The 23923-nt window shown below is 37.4% G+C and overlaps 1 protein-coding gene and 1 long non-coding RNA gene across 12 annotated transcripts in view; one reads left to right on the top strand and one right to left on the bottom strand.

Moving 5' to 3' along the window:
* Positions 1-23923, bottom strand: part of LOC123879995 (rho GTPase-activating protein 23) — a 473286-nt gene that overhangs the window by 7352 nt on the left and 442011 nt on the right. For all 11 annotated transcript variants that reach the window (XM_045927897.1, XM_045927847.1, XM_045927853.1 and 8 more), the window contains one exon: positions 304-471. In XM_045927897.1, coding sequence (XP_045783853.1) covers positions 304-471 — 168 coding nt within the window. The remainder of the gene's footprint in view (positions 1-303; positions 472-23923) is intronic.
* Positions 1-23923, top strand: part of LOC123880163 — a 30524-nt gene that overhangs the window by 3110 nt on the left and 3491 nt on the right. Inside the window, exons 2-3 of the long non-coding RNA XR_006799173.1 lie at positions 7882-7891; positions 9307-9319. This is a non-coding gene — a long non-coding RNA (uncharacterized LOC123880163). The remainder of the gene's footprint in view (positions 1-7881; positions 7892-9306; positions 9320-23923) is intronic.

Below are 23923 nucleotides of genomic sequence, written 5' to 3'. Positions count from 1 at the left end.
TGATAAGAGCCAACTCAGGATTTTGTCTGGTATGTTACGATTTAAAACATCTTAGGAGTTGGTTCTCCTGTCAAAGATCACCGGTGTATCGTGTGTTCGGGAAGATTTATGTGTTGTGCTTGGTGATGTGCTGGTATACGATAATGGTGGCCATACTTTTTTCCCTTATCGTAGTTAGGCATAGTGAACGTTACATTGTACAGTTTCATCTGGTTCTAGCTGGTTACAGCGAAATTAGTTTGTTGTACTTCCGTATCATGGACTTCCCCAGCGTAACGTAAATATGTTTAAAGAGTCGCTTACTTGTAGTAGAAGTTCAGCACCCGCGGCTGTAGTGACGCGCACTACGTGTTTCCGTTTGGTGTAATCGTCTGCCAAGGCAGCCAATGAATAACGCACGTCCAGGGCATCTCGTGAGCCTCCTTCCGCTCCAGTTGTTCCTGTACCGCTGCCAGTCACCGCACCAGGGCTCTGCAACAAGAGAAACGGTTTGGTCAAACTACGCTGCAAGGATTCGAAAGATTTCCCTCTGTTATGTGGAGAATTCTCCAAGTAGCTGATTTAGTATAGGTAACTCTGATCTACAGGGAAGATTTCGGCTAAGGTTATTTATTAGCTTACCGGTAAGGCCGCGTGGCCAAGAGATTTTGTATTTTTTATTTTTCTGTTGTATTGCAATAGTTACTTAGGAAAGAAGTGATAGCTGGTAGTAGGTATCCTAATTTTCCTAGGAAGGAAGAAAAAAGAGCACAAACTACTACTGTAATTACGTCTTCCAACCAGAATATAAGACCAAACCAAAGTTCAATTTGAAAATCTTTTTAGGAAAGCGTGTACATTTGTATCTACTTATTACATTTAATACCTCAATACATAGGTACGTATCGACCTTATTTGCTAAGCAAATAGTGTTTTGGTCTAAAATAGCTGTTAGAGGATCCTTACACCTCAACACGTCTCTTGGTAATGAACTATCACATCATTTAGACTGTAACAGTGAAATCGACGCAAATAAAGCGAAGGTGAACGTAAAATTAGCAAACAGGAGGAGCAATGTGGTTCTGGCCTGGGCATTATTCACTACAAAAGAAATTACACACAATATTAGTGTGCTAGTGTTTTCCTATCTCTCATACGTCTCTATACTCCAAAAACTCAGCATAGAATATCTTTCGGCGTTAGTACAGAGTCGCATATTAAAATTCTTCGGACACATCTTCTGGCGCCATGTCAGTGTTGTGCACGACCAGGTGGAGACCAGCAGAGGGCGAGGAAGGTCGTCCATGCGATGGATCCACAAAATTAAGTCTGCTGTGGACGGTCCCTTGCACGCGTCTGCTGTCAGCCAGCAGGGAGAACTCTTAAAGCGTATAACATCTGCCCTCAAATACGTCGATTCGTGATGACTATGACCGCTCTGCCAAGAGTGTTACAACGAAGAAGTGTTTTCAACCATGTAGCTTCGTTCACTATAGTTAGACTGTTTAGTATTTATAATCAGAGTATGTAGATAGATCCAACATTTCTGATGTTTGGCAAACGTCATGTTACCGTAAATTTATTGTGGCGGATTCGTTAACTCTTTCTTTATCTTATTTCCTTGAAAAATCTTGATAGGATTAGGTATACATTAACGTCAGTTAAAAATGTTAAATTCAAAGATATAAGACAAACAATAAAACAAGTAATGAAGTGAGTATTTTCAAGATCACATTTTTGTGTCTAGCCGATTTTCAACACCAATATATCAGTAATCTAATGTTTTTCCATCAAAAGTCTGAACGACAGTGAGTGAATTCTTTTAAAACCACTGCCAAGACATGGCATTCTTTACTGATAAGTTGCCAATTCTTACAAATTCTTGTGCAGGAGTTACCTACACATTGTTTAAATAGGTACGAACGTTTATCAGATAGTTGCCTCTTTTTTTAATTTTATCGTTCTCTGATGCCTTTTGCGGTCAATAATTTTACGGTACGGCGTGTACCTATATAGCTGCAAGTAATTTTAACTTATAAGAACAAGTATTTTTTACAGAAAATCAAAAAAAAGCGAAACAATTTCTCCTGTGATTTACTCCAATATGCGCTATGCAGAAAACGTTAACAAAGCTCATTTAAAAGCACAACTCGAATTATGATTTATATAATGGCAAGGCAAGGACCGGTGTCTAGATTTTAAACGAGTCGACGTGTTTGAGATTGAAATTTATTGCGCAACCTTCGGGACACACCGACACACTGAGACAATTTTTTAATTAAGCACAAAGCGAGCAATCTGGGGCAGGATGATTATAGCTTCTCGGAAAACGCTTCTTAAAGAACTTGACTTGAAATGCGTGTGAAGATAAAAGTAAAAAAAAATATCTCTGCATTGCTTTGTGATTTATGATTTGTTTGTTTACGTACTCTTCCTTTAGGAAGTTGGTAGGGTATCAAATCACGTACGCACTTTTTTCGCAACTGCGCAGTAGCTGTCCACTTTTGCTGCAAAATGAGCTTTATGCCGAATTCCATAATCTACCTAACTCTTAAAACAGCAGCACTTTTTTTGTTGCCGGTTAGTGGAGAATTTTATTTTGTTATTCATATCGACTTCGTATCTTACTTCGTATCATACTACTCACTATCTTCAGCTGTAAGCAATGTTATCTAGGAAATTGGATTTTGGAATGTGTATCTTTGGAGGTCTTTTTTTAGTATCATAGACCGCTTTGCTTGTCCTACAGGATCCGCCATTGGTAGGTACTTCAAGATATGTGTAGGTTAGGTGGTATTTTATGGCATTATTAGATACTGAGTAGGTAGTAAATAAAAATGAATATCTAAATTTCGGTACTGGGCAGTAATAGAACTGTAGTCTTGTGGTGAAAGACGCTCCGGGCGCAATACCCAAGGGAGACGCAGGTCCTGCCAGTAGGTACCGCAATTTTTGATATGTATTTAAAATTATTTAGAAATCACCTTGAAGTGTAGATAAAGCACTATATTAAAAAAAAAATAAGTATTTTTAACCGACTTCCAAAAAAGGAGGAGGTTCTCAATTCGTCGGGATCTTTTTTTTTTTTTTTTTTTTTTATTTTTTATGTATGTTCCCCGATTACTCAAAGACCCCTGGACCGATTTGGAAAATTTTTTTTTTTTTTGAAAGGGTATACTGTGCAGGTGGTCCCATATAAATTTGGTGAAGATCTGATGAATATCTTCGGAGATGGAGAACAGAACTCCTCAATGGATAGGAGCAAATTGCTCGCTATCAGTGTAATAGCTTAGTAAACAGTAGGGTTTTAACTGGGCACAGCATATTATAGTACAGTAGGGCCACTAAAAATTGTGAAATAAAAAAATTTCAAAAGAAAAATAAAACCGACTTCAAAAACGACAAACACTAAAAAGTAAAAAATAACTTTTGTTTAGCTACACGTGTAATGCACCTAGGTATGAAGTCGGGCGAGCTTCACTCTTGGATTTCTAATTTTGTTTTAATATGCTCGCTCGACTTCATACCTAGGTGCATTACACGTGTAGCTAAACAAAAGTTATTTTTTACTTTTTAGTGTTTGTCGTTTTTGAAGTCGGTTTTATTTTTCTTTTGAATTTTTTTTATTGTGTAATGTGTTCATAATATAATAAAGATGGTCTGTCAATTGGAATGGCTCACATAGCAAATGCAACTAAAGCCCGCTGTAGGTATAATTGCAGTGGAATTAACGGATATAGGTATCATCATCTGCGTACGCTCGGGTCATGTGACATGTCGCTCTTGACTGCGTGATGCTTTCACCCTTAATTACTAGCATTATGTCTCCGAAACCAGATAGATGAATCAGACAGATTGAGGCGTGTACCAACCTCTAGGGTCACCAACTAAAATGAGCCCATATGAAGAGATTATTTTGATTTGTTTTGTTAAATTATATCTGGTGTTTAATAACGTTGGTCACAATTTAAAGTAGAAACTTCCATATTCCAAGACCCTCTATATAATCATCAATGAGAAATAATTTATTTTTGACATAGGTAAATACCGTATCCCTTGATTTTTACACGACTGCGGCGAAGTCCAAAGGAGGGTTATTGTGTTTGAACTGTATGTATGTAGGTATGTATATCCGTTTCTATGTCGGCTTGTTATGTCAATTGTCATCCTCCCGTAACCCGCGTTTTATCTCACAAACCATCTTGGTATCTTGTAACTACAATTTTTCTTTACAAAATAATGATGTGAGGCAATTAAAAAACTGCATTACATGGTAACCCTGTGCTATGTCTTTTCGCTTTCATTATCTCATGTGGCATTAATCAAACGAGCTACACAAAGTGGGTTACAGCGCACGAAATAAGAGGTTTAACATCTAAAAACTTGCACTTTCTTTTTGATATCTTTTTAACAGCACCGCCGACGTGAAACATGATGTTTAAATTTTATTTGACCGACAATTACCGTGTTTTGTTTTTGAAGGTAGATATTAGCAGTGTCCCGCAACTTGGTCCGCTTCAGTAGGTATCTTAAATTAGTTAGGGTCTAAAAGATTCGATGAAACTTTGAAGGTCTGTCAAAATCGGTTCTAGCGTTTCAAAGCTTTTTTTAATCAAGTGTTTTAATTAGGTTTTGTTGCCTAGCAAATAACTAACCACAATATTATGCACTAAGTAAGAAAAGGTTGCCTTATTCCTAATTCTAATAGACAAATACATACTTTACATAATTTATTTAAATGTTACAATGCTTAATTACATCACTGCAAAAATAACAAAATTTTAGGTAAGTAGGTAAGGTAGGTATGTCACAATGGTAAAAATAAAAAAATAGAATGAGCGATTGTTTTTCTAGTGATATAAATTAAATTCTCAAAATTCTGTAACGAAATGCTTTTTTATAATCAGACTCAATTAGCGAAAATTGGGTTTCTTGGTTACCCAAACACATCCGCAGAAACACCTACGATTAAGCTTTCCAATCAAAATAAATATCTATTACATTTTATTTCTATTTATTTAAACAGAAGTCTCACGTAATAGGGTAACTAATAACAATCTACGAGTATGTAGTGTGTGTGTAGAGCGGTTATGCATAATAATCGGATTAACCTAGAAATAAAAAAAGGTAAACAGCGATCATTGACTAGGCGGATGTCCCCGCATCTGCCGCCCACATACTGTAGTTTTGCTGTTTAGCAATCATACAGACGAGTTCACTTGCACAGAGCAACGACTCATTGCTATGAACTCGTTTCGTTGTCTCAACTCACAAGTATTGACGTCCACTGCTAGACAATAATCGGTCTTTTGCAGAGGTCTCCACATATCACGGTCTGATGCCTCTTGTCTCCAGTGGTTTCTGTTTGAACTCTTTTAGCAACATTAATCAAATAACTGAAAAAGTAATCAACTAGGTAAATGACCACTTCGTACATCTAACTAAAGTGGTCCCGTGGTATCAAATTAGACAAAAATTGTGTAAAAACGATTTCAATAATTAGTTATAAAAGACAGGGTCCTGAACAGAGTTTCTTTAGTACGCGACAGGTCGAGATGGTAGTCGGTGTGGGGACGTTCCGCACACCCGCACAGTCCCCGCGCTATCCCGGTGCGGAATAGCGCGGGTGACGTGTGGGTGTGCGGGGAGTCCCCCCGCCTCATACCTCGATTGCCTATTCTTGTAATGTTTAAAAAACAACATAGGCAGTACAGCGATATATTAGGTCTATGTCTTTCACGATAAAAGGCTTTGCGGAACTGTATGTATTTGAAACCGTGGTAAACCGCAATACATAACAAGATAAATCGACGCGGCTGTCGGTTACGTCGGGAAGCCGCAATGTGGCTTGGTTGATATCGCGGATGAAATCGAGAGTGTGTGCGCTCGTGTTTGCCTTCCTTGTCAACAGACACGCACGCTTTGAGCTTGTTCGAACATTAATCCAAACTAATATTATAAATGCGAAAGTGTGTCGATTTTGATGATATTTGGTATAGAGTTAGACATTCCGGGGACAGACATAGGCTACTTTTATCCCGGAAAATCAAAGAATTCCCACGGGATTATTAAAGGCCCATCCGCTTAATCTATTTATATGAAATTTGGTCAGAGGTAGTTTGCGTCCAAAAAATTAACAGAGGCAACTTTTTATCCCGGAAAAGCAAAGAGTTCCCATGGGATTTATAAAAAACCTAAATCCACTCGGATGAAGTCGCGGGCATCATCTAGTACTTAATATTACTTTCTGGCTATAAAATTACGTTTTTTCGTCAATCTTTCAATCTAGCTACGGACTAAATGCAATAAAAAATCAATGGATTCCCGGCAAGGGGGGAATTCTATAATTTCTAAATTTCGTCTGGTCTGGTCTAGCGGAAAGCTATGGCCGAGGTTAGTTACCACCCTACCGGCAAAGCCGTACCGCCAAGCGATTTAGCGTTCCGGTACGATGCCTTGTAGAGACCAATAGGGTATGGGTTATACGTGTTCCAGGTTAGACTGTTACCATCTTAGAATGCATCATCCCTTACCATTAGGCGAGATTGCAGAGTATTTCAATTAAATAATATTTTAATTTCGTGACTGAAAATTACCTCAAGTCTGTAATTCAATTTATTCAGCTCTCGATACTTCTGAGAAAACATTTGGACAGAAGAGGAGCGTTCTTTGATCTTCATTATTTCACACATAATTTAAAGGTGAAAAAACATGATTTGTCTCGTAATTTTTCTTAGATCATAATATTGATACCTATAACAAAATTAATGGCCAGACTCATTGTATCAATATTGGTCCAACTCCAAGATCTAAAGTTATTTACTTTGATTTTTTTAATAAGTATTCCGGTGGGTAGGTATAATAAATTGGCTATTCATAAGCAAAAAGATTTATGGGTGATAAAAACAACCACAAAACCAGCGTTTCATATAAAAAACGAAAGGAAAGTTAAACACGGATACAAGAATTGAATAATTTTTATATGAAATCGCTAGCTGTAATACTTTTTCTGCCCCTAAATAGACTGAAATAGCAATGAATATTCATTTTCCGTCTAACCCCAATTCTAGAGCAAGAAACACGGTAATCCACTGTCGGCACACACAAAAGAGAATAATTACCCACGTACTCCTAGGTACGCGTGTGTGGCGATTACTAGTAAAGGCTTAGACAAATACAACGCGAGGCGCCAATGCAACTTATCCAAATGCGACTCCAACAAGAACTATATGCACCCGCGTTGCTGTCGTCACCCGTCACATGCCATCGCAATCTGCAGTGGAAAATAGAGGTTCCTCGGTGCATAAAAAACGGCAATGGCAACACACATGGTGCGCACGCTAAACAGAGCGTTAGTAAATTGTACGTGTTTGCGCTTTAAAGTCTAAATAACACATCACACTTTATTATTTTCAATAGTATGTATTAGATTCCTGCGTTCAAATCTTGCACGCCAAAGAATCCCTACATTTATTCGGATTACTAACGGTACATCCGTTCACTGTGATGTGACAAAGAGTGTCGCATCCGTTGCGCTTCGTATATATCCAAGCCTTTACTATTCGTGCACAGATACCATCTCCGGCCTCAGAATTTTTATTATGTGAAAAAAAAACAGTCATGCTTTCGATAGTCTCGAAAATTATTACCGGTCGCCGATAAGGATCGACTATTTACTGCGTCTGACATACTTTCGAGTTTTGTTGACTTGTCGCGCTGGTGTAAAGCTTGGAACACACAAAACGCACCGCCGCGCGGTCTGTACGCTTTACAATTCGTAACTGTGATGCTGCGAAGGAACATAACGTTTTAACCAAAATTACGCGCAACCAGGGTAACGAGCCATCATTTTTTGAGGCATGCTCAAAGATGTCGTTGACACCTTCGAGTAAACCGCGTCAGTATGTATGTAGTACCTACCGATACGCATATATACACAAGTGTTTGTAAAGTGTCTGGAATACGAATGTATGAGCTTTGACTATATGGAATTTTATAATATCTTTGGTTTCGCGTAAGACCGCTGACCTTGTACCAGCGCGGTAGACGATTTATCGATCTATTTGGTTGTATGAAGTGAGGTGAGACGACCCGAGTGTTTAACTACAGTGAATACTACCTATCTGTATTTACTACGCAGAAACATCTCCCCAACAGTTTTGCCAGCGGTCTATTCGAGTAAAACTGCGCGTACTGTTCCTTGCTCAGTAAAATAAGCTTCAAGATTTCTTATTTAACAATTTGAAAGACCCCACACAGGCTGGTCGCGTTTTAGTCGCGCTTTCTGTTTGTTTCAACCTTATGACTTTTGTAATGAGAGCTCTTTCGTTCTTGACCCATTCGCCTCGCAATTAGAGGGTCAGTATGTACTCAATGGTCAGGTCATAGTGTCCGACGCCAGAAGTGCTCCGCTTATGTAATGCGTGCTGTGAGACGGCGCGGCGAGGCGATAGCAAACACTTAGCGCAACAAGCCGCAACAAGCCGCAGCGTGTCAACACTCAACACTCGCCGATGTGGAAAATCGCTACACCGATTGGAAAGTTTTATGTTTACTTGTATAATTTATCAATTAATTATATTAATATGGTTAGAAAACGGCAATTAATTGGAAAACACTATATATAAAGTCTTCACGCAATGCCACTAAAACAAGTCGGAGGAGAGAGATCACAATAATGACAAGATAATATAACTGCTTACAGCTCGAAAACAATCAGTGTCCAATTGATAGCGTCTTTTACATATTTACGTTTAATCTTATTTATCAAGGAAAACCAACAGTTATGATTTATAGGTATAATATTGCGATTTATCTTAGGGTAACATGATAAAAGCTTTGTAAAGGCTATCGCAGTATGCGAAAATTATGCAACAATATTATATTAACTGCCATTACATACCTACTAGTAGGTACATTACGAAAATTTCAATTTGTTTTACTACCTTTACGAAAACATTAATTAATCATTGTTAAACTATACATTTTTCCACACATCGACAAAGTATTGCAAAGGCCGCGAGAGTATTGTACTGGTTGTGTTTTAGCTTCTGCACTGTAGAAATACATAATATATCCTTATGGCACTAATCCCACCGCCAACGATTAGCACGATACGAGTTCAGTTAAAAACTACAAACGCGTTGGCGAGCAACAAGAAGCGAGTGCGTAGCTGGGATAGTTTTGTTGCTGAGCGACTGTACGAGATCGTCGCTTCCTGGTCGGCGCGGCGGGGGGACAACTTGCCTTGTTGCCGATTTTTCAATCGCCGTATAAAGACGTCTTGGCAGTTTTTCAAACCTTCATAGTGACATATTTATTCGTCAGTTAAAGTATATTCGTCGATTGAAAAACAAACTCATAATTAGTAATAGCTACGATTATACTGTCGAGAGTGTAAATACTTAGGAGTCCGAACATAAACTGTTTAACCATTAAGACATTAAAGTAATTAGTAATTACATTAGATAAAGTAAGAAAAGCTATGTAGAGAATTAAAATAGGTAGGTTTGAATCGCTTCCGTTAGCTTTCTTAATAATTATATAGAAAGCTATCGAAAAAATTCTACATACCCTGCAAAGTAATTTGACCTCATATTAATCTGGGTAATAAAAAGCCTCTAGCTATATGGATAGAAATAATGCAGTTCTAGGTCAATCGTCTACTTAGATGCAATAATATTAAATTGAGATGCGTTGACGCCCATATCGAATCTTATAGCGCGTTCACGTAGAGTTCGCGAACGCGGACGTGGTGGCGGGTGGGCCAATTAATTATTGTTATTATTGTATAGAAATTCGCGAGTCTCTTTTACACATAATTTTGAATCCACTAGAGTCTAGTGACTAGAGGCAGCCAGTACTTTTCTTTAAAAACATTACTAAGCTGAAATGAAAAGCTCACTTAACCTGAGGATTGACGCGCTATAGATATTGCCCAGTCTCGTATTATTACCGATATTTATCGATCTCGAACGAGACTGTATGTTCCAAGACAGACGAGCAGACATATGTGTCCATTTAAACAGTCATAAGCCTTGTTTCAATTCATTTATTTGTGAGATTGTGAATGAATATATAATTGTTGTTTAAGTAGTATGTAGTATAACTGCAGTGCGCCACTGAGTGGCATATAAAATGAGTATTATTAGTCTCATTCTAATTCTTTTACAATATTAAAATGCGTTACTTATACATTAACAACATTAACATTTAAATCAATTAAGACATTTCAAAATCTTTCGAGAGTGCCCGCTCTCGCGTCCGCTAGATAACGTGAACGCTTGATTCGGTTTTGTATGGTCTTCACATTCTCGAGAGATTAATTATAGTGCTCTCATCGAAATGAATATTAATACATTAATTAATTGAATTGAATAATTACCGACTGGTATAACCGAGAAGTCCATTAATATTTCGGGATAAAAAAATCAAATTGAGAACAGATAGATCTATTAAACATTGAAATTGCTACTGGTTTTAGATCGTACCTACGTATTTTTTAGTATCGTACTCGTAGTAAAGTTTTGATTGTAACGAAGAACAAGATTGCTGATATAATTGTTTCAAATGCCGATACCAAACTTTTTCTTTTAATTATTGCTTTTAAAATGATTCTAAACGAATAAGAGATATGAACACAGTCATACAAACGTAGGTATGTGTTCATATTTCCACTTGACATTTTAGAAGCAATTATTTTACCAATCGATGTCTAATGGATTTACAAAAGCGTTCAAGCTGTTTGCAATACTTTTGTAAACGTTATGGCTCAATAGGTCCACTAATATTTTTGCATAATCCGTTCTTTAAAAGGCGCGTGGAGATCCACAAAGTTTCAACTCATGCATTACCAAAGTTGCTCACGGTTCTGGTTGATTACTTTGAACAATGGAGTTATGTCACGATAGATCAGAATCAAGATAATGGTTACCTGTATAAACATAACAAATTGTATTATCCAATAATAAGTAATCTGTGTTGATATCACAAAAGAAAAAAGTCACAAGCTACGCGCATCAAGTCTATGAGATGGCTAATCGGTATAGATCAATATTTTAGTAGTTTAGATAAATACTTGTTGCACGCTTTTAAAAATACGATTGAGTAATAAAAAAGCGTGTTTACTCAGCAATAAACGTGGAGTGAATAAAGCTCACCAGTAAATCGGTGTACCAGAGCGTCATGATTTGGCTGGAGTCCATCTGCATCAAAGCCAAACGAGACGCCTCTTGGTCATTGTCAGCGGTTGGCATCGGTGATAGCAAAATGATAATTGCTCCTAAGTACCTCAAAATTCAAATCACTCACTAAACTCAGTCACTTATTCATCCAGTCCAGATTTTGGAAACACAAAAATAATTCGAGTTCATTAAAAGGCAACCGCGATAAGTTAAATTATGATATTTTCGCGTGAAAAGAAATTGTTTTGAATAAAATATTGGTTTTGAAACGAATTTCAATGTACGGAAGCGTCAGTGCATGCGTGCGGGCAGCGCTCGCGCTCGCCTGAAGGACTATGCGCGTCGGGCTGCGTCTGCGCAGAGAAAGTGCTCCGGCGCAGACTCCGCGGCGTCTGCCAAATCGTCGTTTTCACGGTTCGAAAATTGATAGTCTTTTCCGGACGAGCCATTCGTCACAATGGGGACACATCGGCGCCACTTTCTTGAGTGTTTTTTTGTATTTGTCTATTCAAATTTAACATGCAACTTAATCTTGGCTATTTAGTTTTAGCTCTTCTCTAATGTTTTCATTGAATTAGAGAGAGCCAAGATTAATCTGATGTTATGATGCGATCGTGTATAATGGGCGGTTCGATTTTGTGCCTTACTTTTTAGTTTTTAACGTGTGTTAATACAGGATGTGGTTCTATGAATGTTAATTTGAATCTCCGGTATTTATGAACCAATTAGAACTATTCTGTTTATTTTGTTATTTGGAATTTCGTGATCCTTTTAAAATCACGTTTTTATTGTTGTAGTGCAATTGGATACTTCAATCGAGTTGATACGCTTCTAGTAAGAATAATACACATATAGTGATGATATTTTTTCAGAATAGTGCTATAATATGTATGTCACATAAATACTGCTTTTGTCACATGACTAAAAACACGTAATAACTATTTTACGACGTAAGTTTGTCATCAGCAGGTCATTAAGATTACTCGTTGTAAAGCATCCGTCACATAACAGCGGAGCTGGGCCTGGGTTTGGGGAAATCCTCTTAAGATACCCGACAACCTGGGAAAGACATCGGATTATGAAGGATTTTTACCTTTAAAAACCTTCTCTAGGTGGCCACCCTCAGCGCATACTGGCAGGCTTCGAGAACTCTTACGAACACATCGGTGTCGGAAGACATTGGACTCGTCCCAAGGACCAGCACCTTGTCTCCTTCCTCGCTATTTGGTATATAACAGCTTATATCACAGCAAGCTGCCATCTTCGCATAGATCGCATACGAGATGATAAATTGCCGAGATAATCTAGCAGGAACCGGTCAGCGTGCGACGTTTAAAGACTGCATCTGCCGCGCTAAAGCCGATGATATGTGACTAGTGCTTAGAGTAAGAGGAAATTTTGTATGTAGTTAGGATAATGTGTTGTGCAGTGATTCGAACATCGTTACAGCGCGAGATGAATGAGCATTGCGGTAATTCTGCGCGGCGGTGAATGCAACAACAATCTTAATTCGTCATACTTTTCCTTCGCACTTCACTTCACGATGTGCTTTTCTATATTTACACTTCCTTCTTTGTGTTGCTCTGAACATTTCGAGAGATTTGTTGTTGTGTTATTTTGTCATTTTCATTATCATGATCAACCCATCGTCGGACAACTACTGAGCACACTCGCAGAATGAGAAGGGTTTAGGTCATATTCTGCCTCGCTTGCCCAGTGTGGATTGGCAAACTTTACACACTTTTGAGAATATTATGGAGTATGGTTAAGAAAAGGTTTCTTCACGATGTTCTCCTTCACCGACAAGTGATATTGACTTGCTTAAAACCATTGCTTAAAACGCACATAGCTCAGTTTTTGCAGAAATGGTGCCATTGATTGTGCATATTTTGTCCACTTTCGTGCATATTTTGAAGTGCATATCACATACCATCTTATACATAGGTATGTCTTTCTGAAGCTTGAGATTTTCTTGAGACACAAACATGTTCATATCATATTATTATTCAAATAAAGTTATTTACGATTTGTTAATAAGGACTGAAAGACACATCGTTCCAAAGAATTTGTTTTAATACATCAAACATGCAGCTTCCGTTCCATATTCGCCCTGTATCCTTTTTAATCGCGTTCTTGGAATATACGAAAATGTAAACTATTAGAATTCAAGCGTTTTCAGAGCGTTGAGACCAATGTTGGTGGAACTGTGACAAGCGACAGTTTTGCATCCTCGTTTTTTAGCTAGTCGGGTTATCTTGCCAACGATTTCATGGAAATTATATTTTCTTTGCGATTTGCGACTTAGCCGTAACGAATGTGTACCTACCGTTTTATAAAAGACCCAACATTTGACACCGTACTACTACCGTAAAAAGTGTTATAATAACCTACCACAAAAATACTTACAAGGCATATTTTTGCATCGTTTTAACTAAAGAAAATGTAGCCATTGAGTTGTTGCAAGTTATGAAATTCATTTTCTGGCTGACTATTCGTAGGTAGGTACCTACATCAAGAAACTACCAACTGTATTACTTTTGGATTTATCTAATACATATTTATTTTTCAATCAATCAGTATGTAATTGGGTTATGTTAAAGTTTAATTACAATATATTATATCATTGTAGGTATTATCACACCTTCGATAATTCATACAAGCCCATAATGCTAAGTAGGTACTAGGCGTATCATTACGTTGCGGGCGCGAAGGAAGCGAGTGTCGTTTTTTTTTACTCGTAAGTAGGTATTCTTGATATTATTTTTGCCTTTTCGACAAAAGGCTATCCTAGTTTCATATTTTCGCATATCCCGTCAATCTAGAGCGTAAAGAATTGTTCACCCATTGAACCATAGAGTCCATTAACCTTACATTCTCATCTCTCAATATTTTTGAAGCCAAAATCCTAATTTGTGCCTCGGATGAGTGGGTATATTTGGCAATCAATTAACGGTACACAGACACAGTTTAGAGAGACAAAGCTTTAGCAAATTGGCACTGTGGGTAGAGTAGGTGTGTTTGTTTGGTTGGACAGTTCGAGAAATATTTCCACCTCGCGGTAAATATGAATAAAAGTACTGTATAAATATATAATGACGCTGAAAACTGATGGACTAAATTGTTCACAACTATTTGGCTACTGTCACTTTCGCATTAATAAATAACTTTACGAATTAAAAAGAAACTGACTGCGCATAAGCTTGAAAAATTAATATGATTGAGCTTTGTAATAACTTATTTAAACTTCAGTAAACTTTAGTTAAGAGTATTGTACCAAACTGAGACTATTCTATTGCACTGAAGTTTAAATAAGTTGTTATGGTTGTTATATAACGTTATTTTAACTATGAATCTTAATTATAATTTTTGCAGGCTTCTGCGAAGTCGGATAATTAACGTAACAGCTTATAGCGCTTAGCGAATTAAGTCATGTTTGATTTCTTGTTTCTTTCGCAAGAATATCCTAGTACTCTAACATACTTATTAAAAGATATCTTGATAATGTTTAGACAGCTAGGCACATTATATTTAAATAATACTGTGTGTGCACATTGTATTCGATTGCGACGTTCGAGTTTATCTTGGAATTGAAAGCGAAAGTAAGTTTCCATGATTGATCATGTCCATGCCCGCACATAATGATTTATGATTGTATAGAAACATTATTCGTAGAGTATTATCACCTCCTCGGCTTATTAGCGCCGGTTTCCGTAATATTCGTATCATTTTACGTAACAGTTACCACAAGTTGTCTCGTAATCGAACTGCGTTTATATCGTCTCCGTCGGTGACTAAGTGATGAATAAACAATGAAAGCTCAGCCTCCGATACTTATGACTCAATTGCGATTTCTTTAATAGTGTTCTAGTGCGAAGCGGCGCAACACAGACAGTCATATTATCATCAAGATGAATCACTTGGCCAGTTTTAAAATTTTAAGCAATGTGAAGAGTTATGGCCAGCGCAAAGAGACGGAATGGAATAGACACTTTTAATAACTTCCTAAATTCAATTCACGTATCGTATCGTTAAATTAGTATAGGTACTGAAAGCAAAACACAAAGGATGCGTAGGTACTGCATTTGTCTGGGCTCGCCACGCGCCGCCCGCCCGCTGCCGTTATGTCAAATCCGTTATGTACTCGTAAATAAATCTTAGTTTGAGTTATCATAAAGAAAAACGCCGCACCTCGGCTCTGCCGGTGTGCCTTGCGCCTAAATTAATTATTAGATTGTTTATTTTTTGAATAGTTACAGCTGTTTACTAATTATTTATTTATTATCAACCTAAAAGATTTAAAACTTAGATGATAAAGGTAAAAATTTTGATTTTTCAAATTCAAATGAGTGCTTAGGTAACTATTATTTTTTATGATGGTGCTAGTAAAATATTTATTAGGTACTTATGCGGCTAGTGTAATAACTATGAGCTTGTAGTGTAGGTATATGGAAGAACATTATTCGGTGCCTAATGCAGGCACAGTTGCGTAAGATCTAGAAAGCCTGCGCGTTCATACAACACTCATGTAGCGAAGATTATATCAAACGATCAATTTTGCGATGTCTAAATAGACGGAACATAAAGCTTGCATTGTTATGAATTTATTCGTGTATGGAGGCCGATAATAAAATCTGATTATATATTATGCATTCAGCATTGAATGGAAATAATCAAGGTTTCGTAAGAAAAGATTGGGACTTAAAAAATTGGTTTACGTAAGAAATCTCTTATCGCAGATTTTTATTGAAATAGGTACTATATTTTACGCAGACTTCGTACAAACCAATTATTATTATCGATAAAGTTTCGATCGTTAAGGATTGAATGATGGACTGAGGCTTCACGGTCTTCCAATTACGACATGCTTGACTAATTGATTAAACTTACCGATATTATGAGAGTCACTAACTTTGGGAGTCGGATGCTCAAGATGGGTATTTGCAATAAGAAAGTGGCAAATTTTCACAAAGATACACGTACAAAATACTTGTCTCTTCTTAAATTGGTATATATTTAATCGAAAGCCTTTTGTAATGTACTTAATGTAACTAATGCCAGCATTTCTACCACCACCCTTTAACCCTGTGGTGTTAATAGGGGAGATTCCCTCAAATGATATGAGGATGATAAAAATGTGTCCCTGAGGATCCATTCCTTGTCAGGGTTAATAGGGGATAGGACGTAGTTTATGTTTCGTATTTTATAATGATAATGATAGAAGAGCAAAGAATTAGTTAGACCAGTGTCGCAACGATTCTGTGGTCATGTTCTTGAGCCTACTGCCATACTTAGTTGGACGGCAACAGCATAACGATTGGAGTCACCTCTGATTGGCCGACAATCTTTCACTAAAATGTATTAGCAGTAATACTTTTTTGCAGCATGAACACCATAAATTCAGCCAATCACATCAATATGAAGTTGTAATAATGACGATTATTATTGATGGAGCTTTTCGGTAATCGATTCGCCTATTTTGTTGCAGTGTGGATTGAGTCACCGGAAATTGCCTTCGAATGGATATTTAAATCGTCTACCTATAATATATACTTGAATGATGAATGATAGCAAATCAGGTTATTCATGTAATGAGATCTATGTTAAAGTGTTTAATACAAATACTGTACTCATTGCGTTTGGAAGAAAATTATAGGCAGTACATTAGTACAGTGTTCAGAAGTTTTAATGGGCACCCGTTTAGTATCATTATACGAACATATCGTAACAGAAATCGGATCAGTTTAAACAGAAATGAGCCCATTTCTCGTAGATACATGTGTATGTGTTCATGTTACGTCAGGTACGCGCGTCATACCAACATTTGGGTCAGTTTATTAATACAGTTGTGTTTATAGCCCTATTTAAATCTATTTATGTCGATGCAGAAAGTAATAATGCAAACATTATGTCGAATTGCGATACGCGATGCACGGAATTTTCATTCAGTCTGCGACGTGATAAAGGTTTGGACAGACATCACGCGACGAGCAATCCATGCAGCAACTCAAAATACAAGACGCGGAGTCTGTATGATAACGGTACCACGGCACCAGAGCACTTCTTGCATACTCCGCAGTGAACAGAACATCTTTACACAGTTTACATTATTATAGCTAACACGTATGTAGGTACGCATGCTTTTCGAACGAACTTGCTAGCGAACGTGGGTAAATTGCTTGCTTTTGCATCTACAATCACTAAACAATTTACAATGTGAACGGTGAGATGCAGTGATACGGATCGAAATCGATCGAAAAAGGTTGAAAAACGGATTGGGAAAAGGTTATTATTTTATTTTTCACTATTTCATTTAGCGCTCATTGCCCGAGTAATGATATTGATGATGAAATAAATCGATATGATGCTCAGTTTTGGACGTACAATATCAAATACATAGTAATCAAGTTAGTGGAGAAAGCACCGGTTGACGCGTTAAACACGCACCTTCGAGCCGCGCTACCGGTACGCGTTGTTTCTTTCCTAACTTTAACACTTCTTTGATGTTCGTATATGTTATGATTATGAAGAACTCTGACCTAGATAGTAGAACCGAAAGGAAACAAGATGATAATAACCTGCTGAATCTTAATTTACGCCGGAGATGAATAAATTTGAAGATAGTAAACAAGAAATATAACGCAATAAATGCTTAGATATAAAGTTCGACTTCCGCCTGGTACGTAAAATTAAATAAGATGTTTAAATTTTAACGTATAAAATTCAACGTCTCAGGGTTCTTCTGGAAGTTCTACATCTGTCCATCCGAATTTGAGAAAATATGCGCCGAACTGTGTAGGTAGGTATACCATGCTCCCATATTTTCTCGGATAAGAATCATAGGCTAAGCGGTGACAGTCCAGTGGTTAAGACGTGGGTCTTCTATTCGGGGGGTACGGGGTACGATCCCAGGCTTGCACTTCTAACTTTTCGGAGCTATGCGCGTTTTAAACAATTCAATATCACTTGTTTTGACGGTGAAGGAAAAATCGTGAGGAACTCCGCATGCCAAAGATTCTCCATAATGTTCTTAAACATGTGTGTTGTTTGCCAATCCGCATTTGTGTAATGTTGTGGCCTATGGCTAAACCCTTGTCATTGTAGGGCGAGACCTGTGGTCAGTAGTGAATCGGCGATGGGTTGATGACACACATCTTCCACACTCTTTAGCAGATTAACGTAACTTAGTTGTCACGTTTGGAACTTTAAAAATTAGGGCGAGAAAATAATTCTAATGTAAAATAAAATCAGTAAGAAAGTAGCATTCCAAAGCAAACATTGATCGAAATTATAGTTGTTAATTGCGAACATTACAATAGCGATGTGAATAGGAAAATCAAACAACATAAGTTGTGTTCAATTTGTACCATAAACAGCGTGTAAGTTTGACCGTTATACCATTATCGGAGTAATTAGAGTTACGATTTGTTTATTTTGTACGAGATAAAGCATTATTAGATATTCCAACAAGTCAGTTGCCAACAAGTTCCAACCTAGTTAATGACATAGGGGTCTGAGTCTTGGATTCCAACCTTTGATAAAAATCCAGTCTGGTTTTGTCGAGCAAAATACTTTCTTTCAGAAGACGTACCAGAAAGTTACCAGTCCACATGTTGAGTAAATAGTATCAGAACTTGGCTGGGCACTAGTCGTATGTTGAAAATTAATTTGAATTTTTAGAAATGATATAAAATTATTAATTAAATTATTGAAGGTAGTTAATAAAATTCATTTGATGTCATATCTGTTGTGAGGAAGTCATCTTGAATCTTGATAGAATTTGAATACGGATGTTGGATGGTTTTTAGGGCTTTTCTGACTGACGCTTTAACGCGTGTGTCTTGATTGGATTAGTTGGCAGCAGAGTTGGAACCGCTTAGCTTATTGAAGTTGGAAGTTGGAATGTCTGTTTATGTTTGTCTGATACGAAATACGACCTACATACACAATTGGGTGGTGCGGATGCCCCAGAGAAAACCAATCGCACGGAAAGAATTTGCGCTACTTTTTTTAATAATGTATCTATCTAGTTAATTAAAATGTATTGCTTTTATTTGCATTGAGCGAGCAATGTGTGGACCATCATTTACTTTTTAAAACAGGTCAATTCGTGTTTTGAGCATGTTGCTAGAGCTCACGTGCAACGAAGCGTTTGACCGTAAAGAAAGGAAAAAGATCCAGATTCTATTGTTGATTTAGTTTATTTACAAAAAAAAACCTAAGCTAATAGACAAAGGCTTAAAATATAATAGAAATTTTCTCGTTCGAAATACCTTTCTTTCCGAGTATATCCAAAGAAAACTATCACCAGTAAAGAAGCGACACCTAACTTCTCCCGTGTCTAAAATGCCTTTATTACTATTATGTAAAGCGCTGTCCTTGTCCCGCTTGATTTATGTATAACGCTGTCATTGTCGATAGATTATCTGTTCGCTTGTTATGAAGTGTCGGGGGTAGAACTAGCAAGAAATTCGAAGTTAACATATTTCGGCATAAGGTTTGAAGCATAGCTGAATGGAGACGTGTGTTTTTGACCAATAGATTATTGAGAGAGGACGTGACTAAATAATCATGTCATTTAACTAAATCCTGATTGGCCTATTAACTATTGAATACGTCTCTACTCCGCTTCAGTGGAAACAAACCCTAACAACTTACTGCCAAAATTATATCCACAACCAAGCGAAAAATAGGTCACCTTGACACTAAATACTAGAATATTGCAGTTGGACGAATATTATTTTCATATTTTCTATTATTAGTTGTTATGTTGGTCAACCTAGGGCTTAGGTAAATAGACCGTCGCCGATTCATTTGTACTAATGCTCATAACATCGCCTGACGTGACTTTTATAGTTTCTTTACGGACTTAGGTATAATAATCAATGTAATATTGATATTGTGTATTTTTTTAGATGTATAATGTCTAGATAGTAGATATATACCAAAAAATAAAGTGAAACTATTGGAATTAAACATATTATTTTGATTGACGATAATATTATTATACCTACTAAAAATCTATTGTAGTTCATTGATGCCTTGTGTCCAAGACTACGAAAAACATTCTCAATTTTAGATATTTAATTTTTTACCTACCGTTGCTCTTAAAGCACTACAAAGGGGAAAAAATCAAGTGGGTTTCAATGATGACATTTGAGTGACAGTATACTTTCAGAGATTAATGATTTCAGACTTTCTTCAAACCTCTTCAAAACTAGACGTGTAGAGAACCAATAAGCGTCATCTCGCGTGCATTTTAGCCAATTGATATCCTAGTTTTAGTCTGTGCCCTTAATACGAGTTTGTACATTTCGAAGATCGAAACACTTTAATGTATATCGACCTAAGGCTGATTAGTTAACAGTCGTTTATTCAGAAAATACTAATTTATTTTTGTTTTACTTGATGTTTCCGCTTCGGACCTTAGCTAAGTTTAGGTCCAATTTTGTCATCAACTAATATACACATCTATACTCGTGTGTCTCCTACTTCTTGTAGGGACTTCCACACGCCGCAGTCTTGCACCACCTGTATCCAGTGACTCCCTGCCACTCAATTTATGTCATCTGTCAAACTAGTGGCCACCTGACAACCCTGCACTTTCCAGTGCTAGGTCGCTATTTGAGCACATTGGGACCCCAACCTTTGTCGATTCTTGGAACTAAATATATATCTCGCCCATCGCCACTTCAGCTTCAGAGCCCGTTGGTCTATATCGGTTACTCTGGTTCTACCTAGCCCCTAGGTCCAATTTACTCCGATACGAAGTAGAATACTTCGTTACTCGAAATCTATCTAAGTACGTTGTCGAGATGTACGAACTCGTAGTAAGCGTTCTGTGAATCACATGACATCACGGACGGAACGCTTTCGAGTCAAATGTGCAATTAGGCATAGAAAGTAAACCATTATAATTGGCAAACGTCAGCCCACTCGTCCATTGAGAGAATCTATTGACGCGGAAACGCCGCGCTCCTGGATGCGGCCCGTGGGCGGCTGTCTTAACCGCTCGCCTGAACCGGGCCGGCGAGGATAAATATCCTGTGATTACCAATAACGGCAAAACGGAAATAATTTACCTATTTTATGTTGCTATTAATAGCAATCAGATGAATAAGTATGCACAAGCATGTAAACATTATCGACCAGTTTCGAACTTAAATGGTAAGTATTATGGGTATTATATAGTTTTGAATGCAAGATTTATGCAAAATGGGGAGTCTTTACCAATAAAATAGCAGTAAGAAAAAGATGAATGAGTCTGCATAGGCATGTAAAAATTATCTACCAGTTTCGAAACTTAATAAGTTTTATAATTAGGTAGTTTTAAACGCAAGATTTATGGATAGATTGTATTATAAGTAGTTATTTTGTTGGTAAAGACATCCAATAAAATTTAATAGGGACTCATTTTTAGCACGCACAATAGCCGTACGGAGGTGTTTAAGAAAGAATAATAAACATCCATGCATCCATCCATACATACAAACTCTCGCGTTTATAATAGGTATTAGTAGGATTTGCGCCTAACCGTTAGTATGTTTGAAATCCTTGTTTATGTAAACATACGTATGAATGAAGTTAGGCAACGGTCCAAGCTATTCTCATTTATGATGCACGATAGTACTCGTAGGTGAGTTCCAGCAAATCTATCTCTATGGTGATTGGCAGTGTGCGGCGGGTCGTTCACCCCGGCAGCGGATAGACGCGCATTGCAACGTGCGTACCGACAGATCGCGGATAGACAAACTTATGACTATAATAGGTATGCCTAGGTTTTATCTCAATTGTTAGCCAGTGCAGTCACGTGAGGCTTCTCTGTGATGAAAGTCCATACTTCCATCCATCACACTAATATTATAAAGGCGAAAGTTTGTATGTGTGTGTGTATGTTTGTTACTCCTTCACGCAAAAACCACTGCACGGATTTGGCTGAAATTCAGAATGAAGATAGAAATTATCCTGGATTAGCACATAGGCTACTTTTCATCCCGGAAAATTAAAGAGTTCCCACGGGATTTTGAAAAACCTAAATCCACGCGGACGAAGTCGCGGGCGTCAGCTAGTAGTATCATAAATGCGAAAGTGTGTCTGTCTGTCTGCAAGCTTTCACGACCCAACAGTTTACCCGTTTTTATGAAATTTGGTACAGTTAGCTTACATCCCGGGGACAGACATAGGCTTTTTATCCTGGAAAATCAAAAAGTTCCCTTGGGATTCTTCATAGCCCACCCGTTTAGGTATTTGGTACATAATATTTTGGTTAGATTACAAAGAATTTATAATAGGTACCTATCTTTAACAAAATTTAAAGGCCGAAGCTGCAGCTACATCTTTGGTAAGCATTCCAATTTCCAACCCGACCTTATCTATTTTCGTGGAAAAGAAAAAAAACCAATTTACAGCTTTTGTCTATCTACCACTAACCAACAGTGATCTCTGATCAATATCTCATTGTTTATTAGCTCTAACATTTTGTAGGCCAAGGGATATAACGTAAACCCGTAGCTACTATTGATTCGAGTGTTCCCAAATAGATTATTTCAGAAATAGAAAACGATACGTGAATGTGGTCACACTTCGAGCTTTGCTCATATACTTGCTGATTGCTAGTCATTTGATATAATTAATATAATGGAGTATATGACATATTTATGTTACGGTGTGCTGGCAATAGTATGTTCAATTAATTGGTAATTAATTAGGTACTTTTGGCAACCTGAATTTCCAGCTAAAGGTTGGATGAGATAAACACAGCAATGTAAGGAATTGCTTGCACATGAGGAAAATCTACATAATATTAGGTACCTATTGGTTATTTCATTATTCTAATTGGCATCCACGATCAATTTGGTATATTTTAAGGACATAAGTTTTAGCATATTTGCTTCACATATGACTGAATCTGAATAATTCATGTATTGGTAAGAAGGAATCACGAAAGTTTCATGTAACGTAACGTGTATTAAACGTTTTATTTACTTCTACTGGCCGACAATAATTCCCAAATTTCTTATACCTAGTATGCCAAACGTTTATAAACTACGCACGAAATAACAATAATATCTAGGCATTTCTCGGTGCAAAAAAGCACTAAAGACATTCTTATAAATAAGATGTATTTATAACAAGGGATCGCGAAAGTTTAAGCTTTTCTACCATTGATCTGATGGCAAAAGGTACCTACTAAAAATAACTTTTCGTTGTGCCACTCGTCGATATTATAGCATAGCGAGATATGACGATAGGCAAATATGACTAACATATCTGTATCATTTACGAAGAGTACCTACTCGAGTAGACTGCGCTCTGCAATAAACACACACTATATTCACAGAACGCAGACACTCGGTCTGCGCGGGAGTGATGCGTCGGCCATGTGGTCCCAACTGATTGCGATGCATTACGCTTCGTTCACACTGGCGATTTCGAGTTCACGGAAGGGGAATGCCTATTTCCTTAAGGAGTCATCGACGTGTGTGCTAAATGAGCACATGCGAGCTTTGTGAAAAGCAGACATTCAGTCTACGCATAATGAGTAAGCAAGCACTCGTGGTAGTTAAGATAATGAGCTAATACTCAATCAACTAAACCAAACCTCCGTTTTCAACCAATTTTTATATTTTTTGAGCGTGCGTGAGAAACTAAATTTTAAGAGGGGCGCTATAAGCTGTATAACTATGCTTTAAAGTATGTGTACTTAGGACGTCGCAGTTTGCTGTCACGTTGTTTGAATATCTTTTCAGCTAGCTGATAACGGA

The sequence above is a fragment of the Maniola jurtina genome, chromosome 3, assembly GCF_905333055.1.
Source record: "Maniola jurtina chromosome 3, ilManJurt1.1, whole genome shotgun sequence".
Classification (NCBI taxonomy): domain Eukaryota; kingdom Metazoa; phylum Arthropoda; class Insecta; order Lepidoptera; family Nymphalidae; genus Maniola; species Maniola jurtina.
This window is presented reverse-complemented; position numbering and strand designations above follow the sequence as displayed.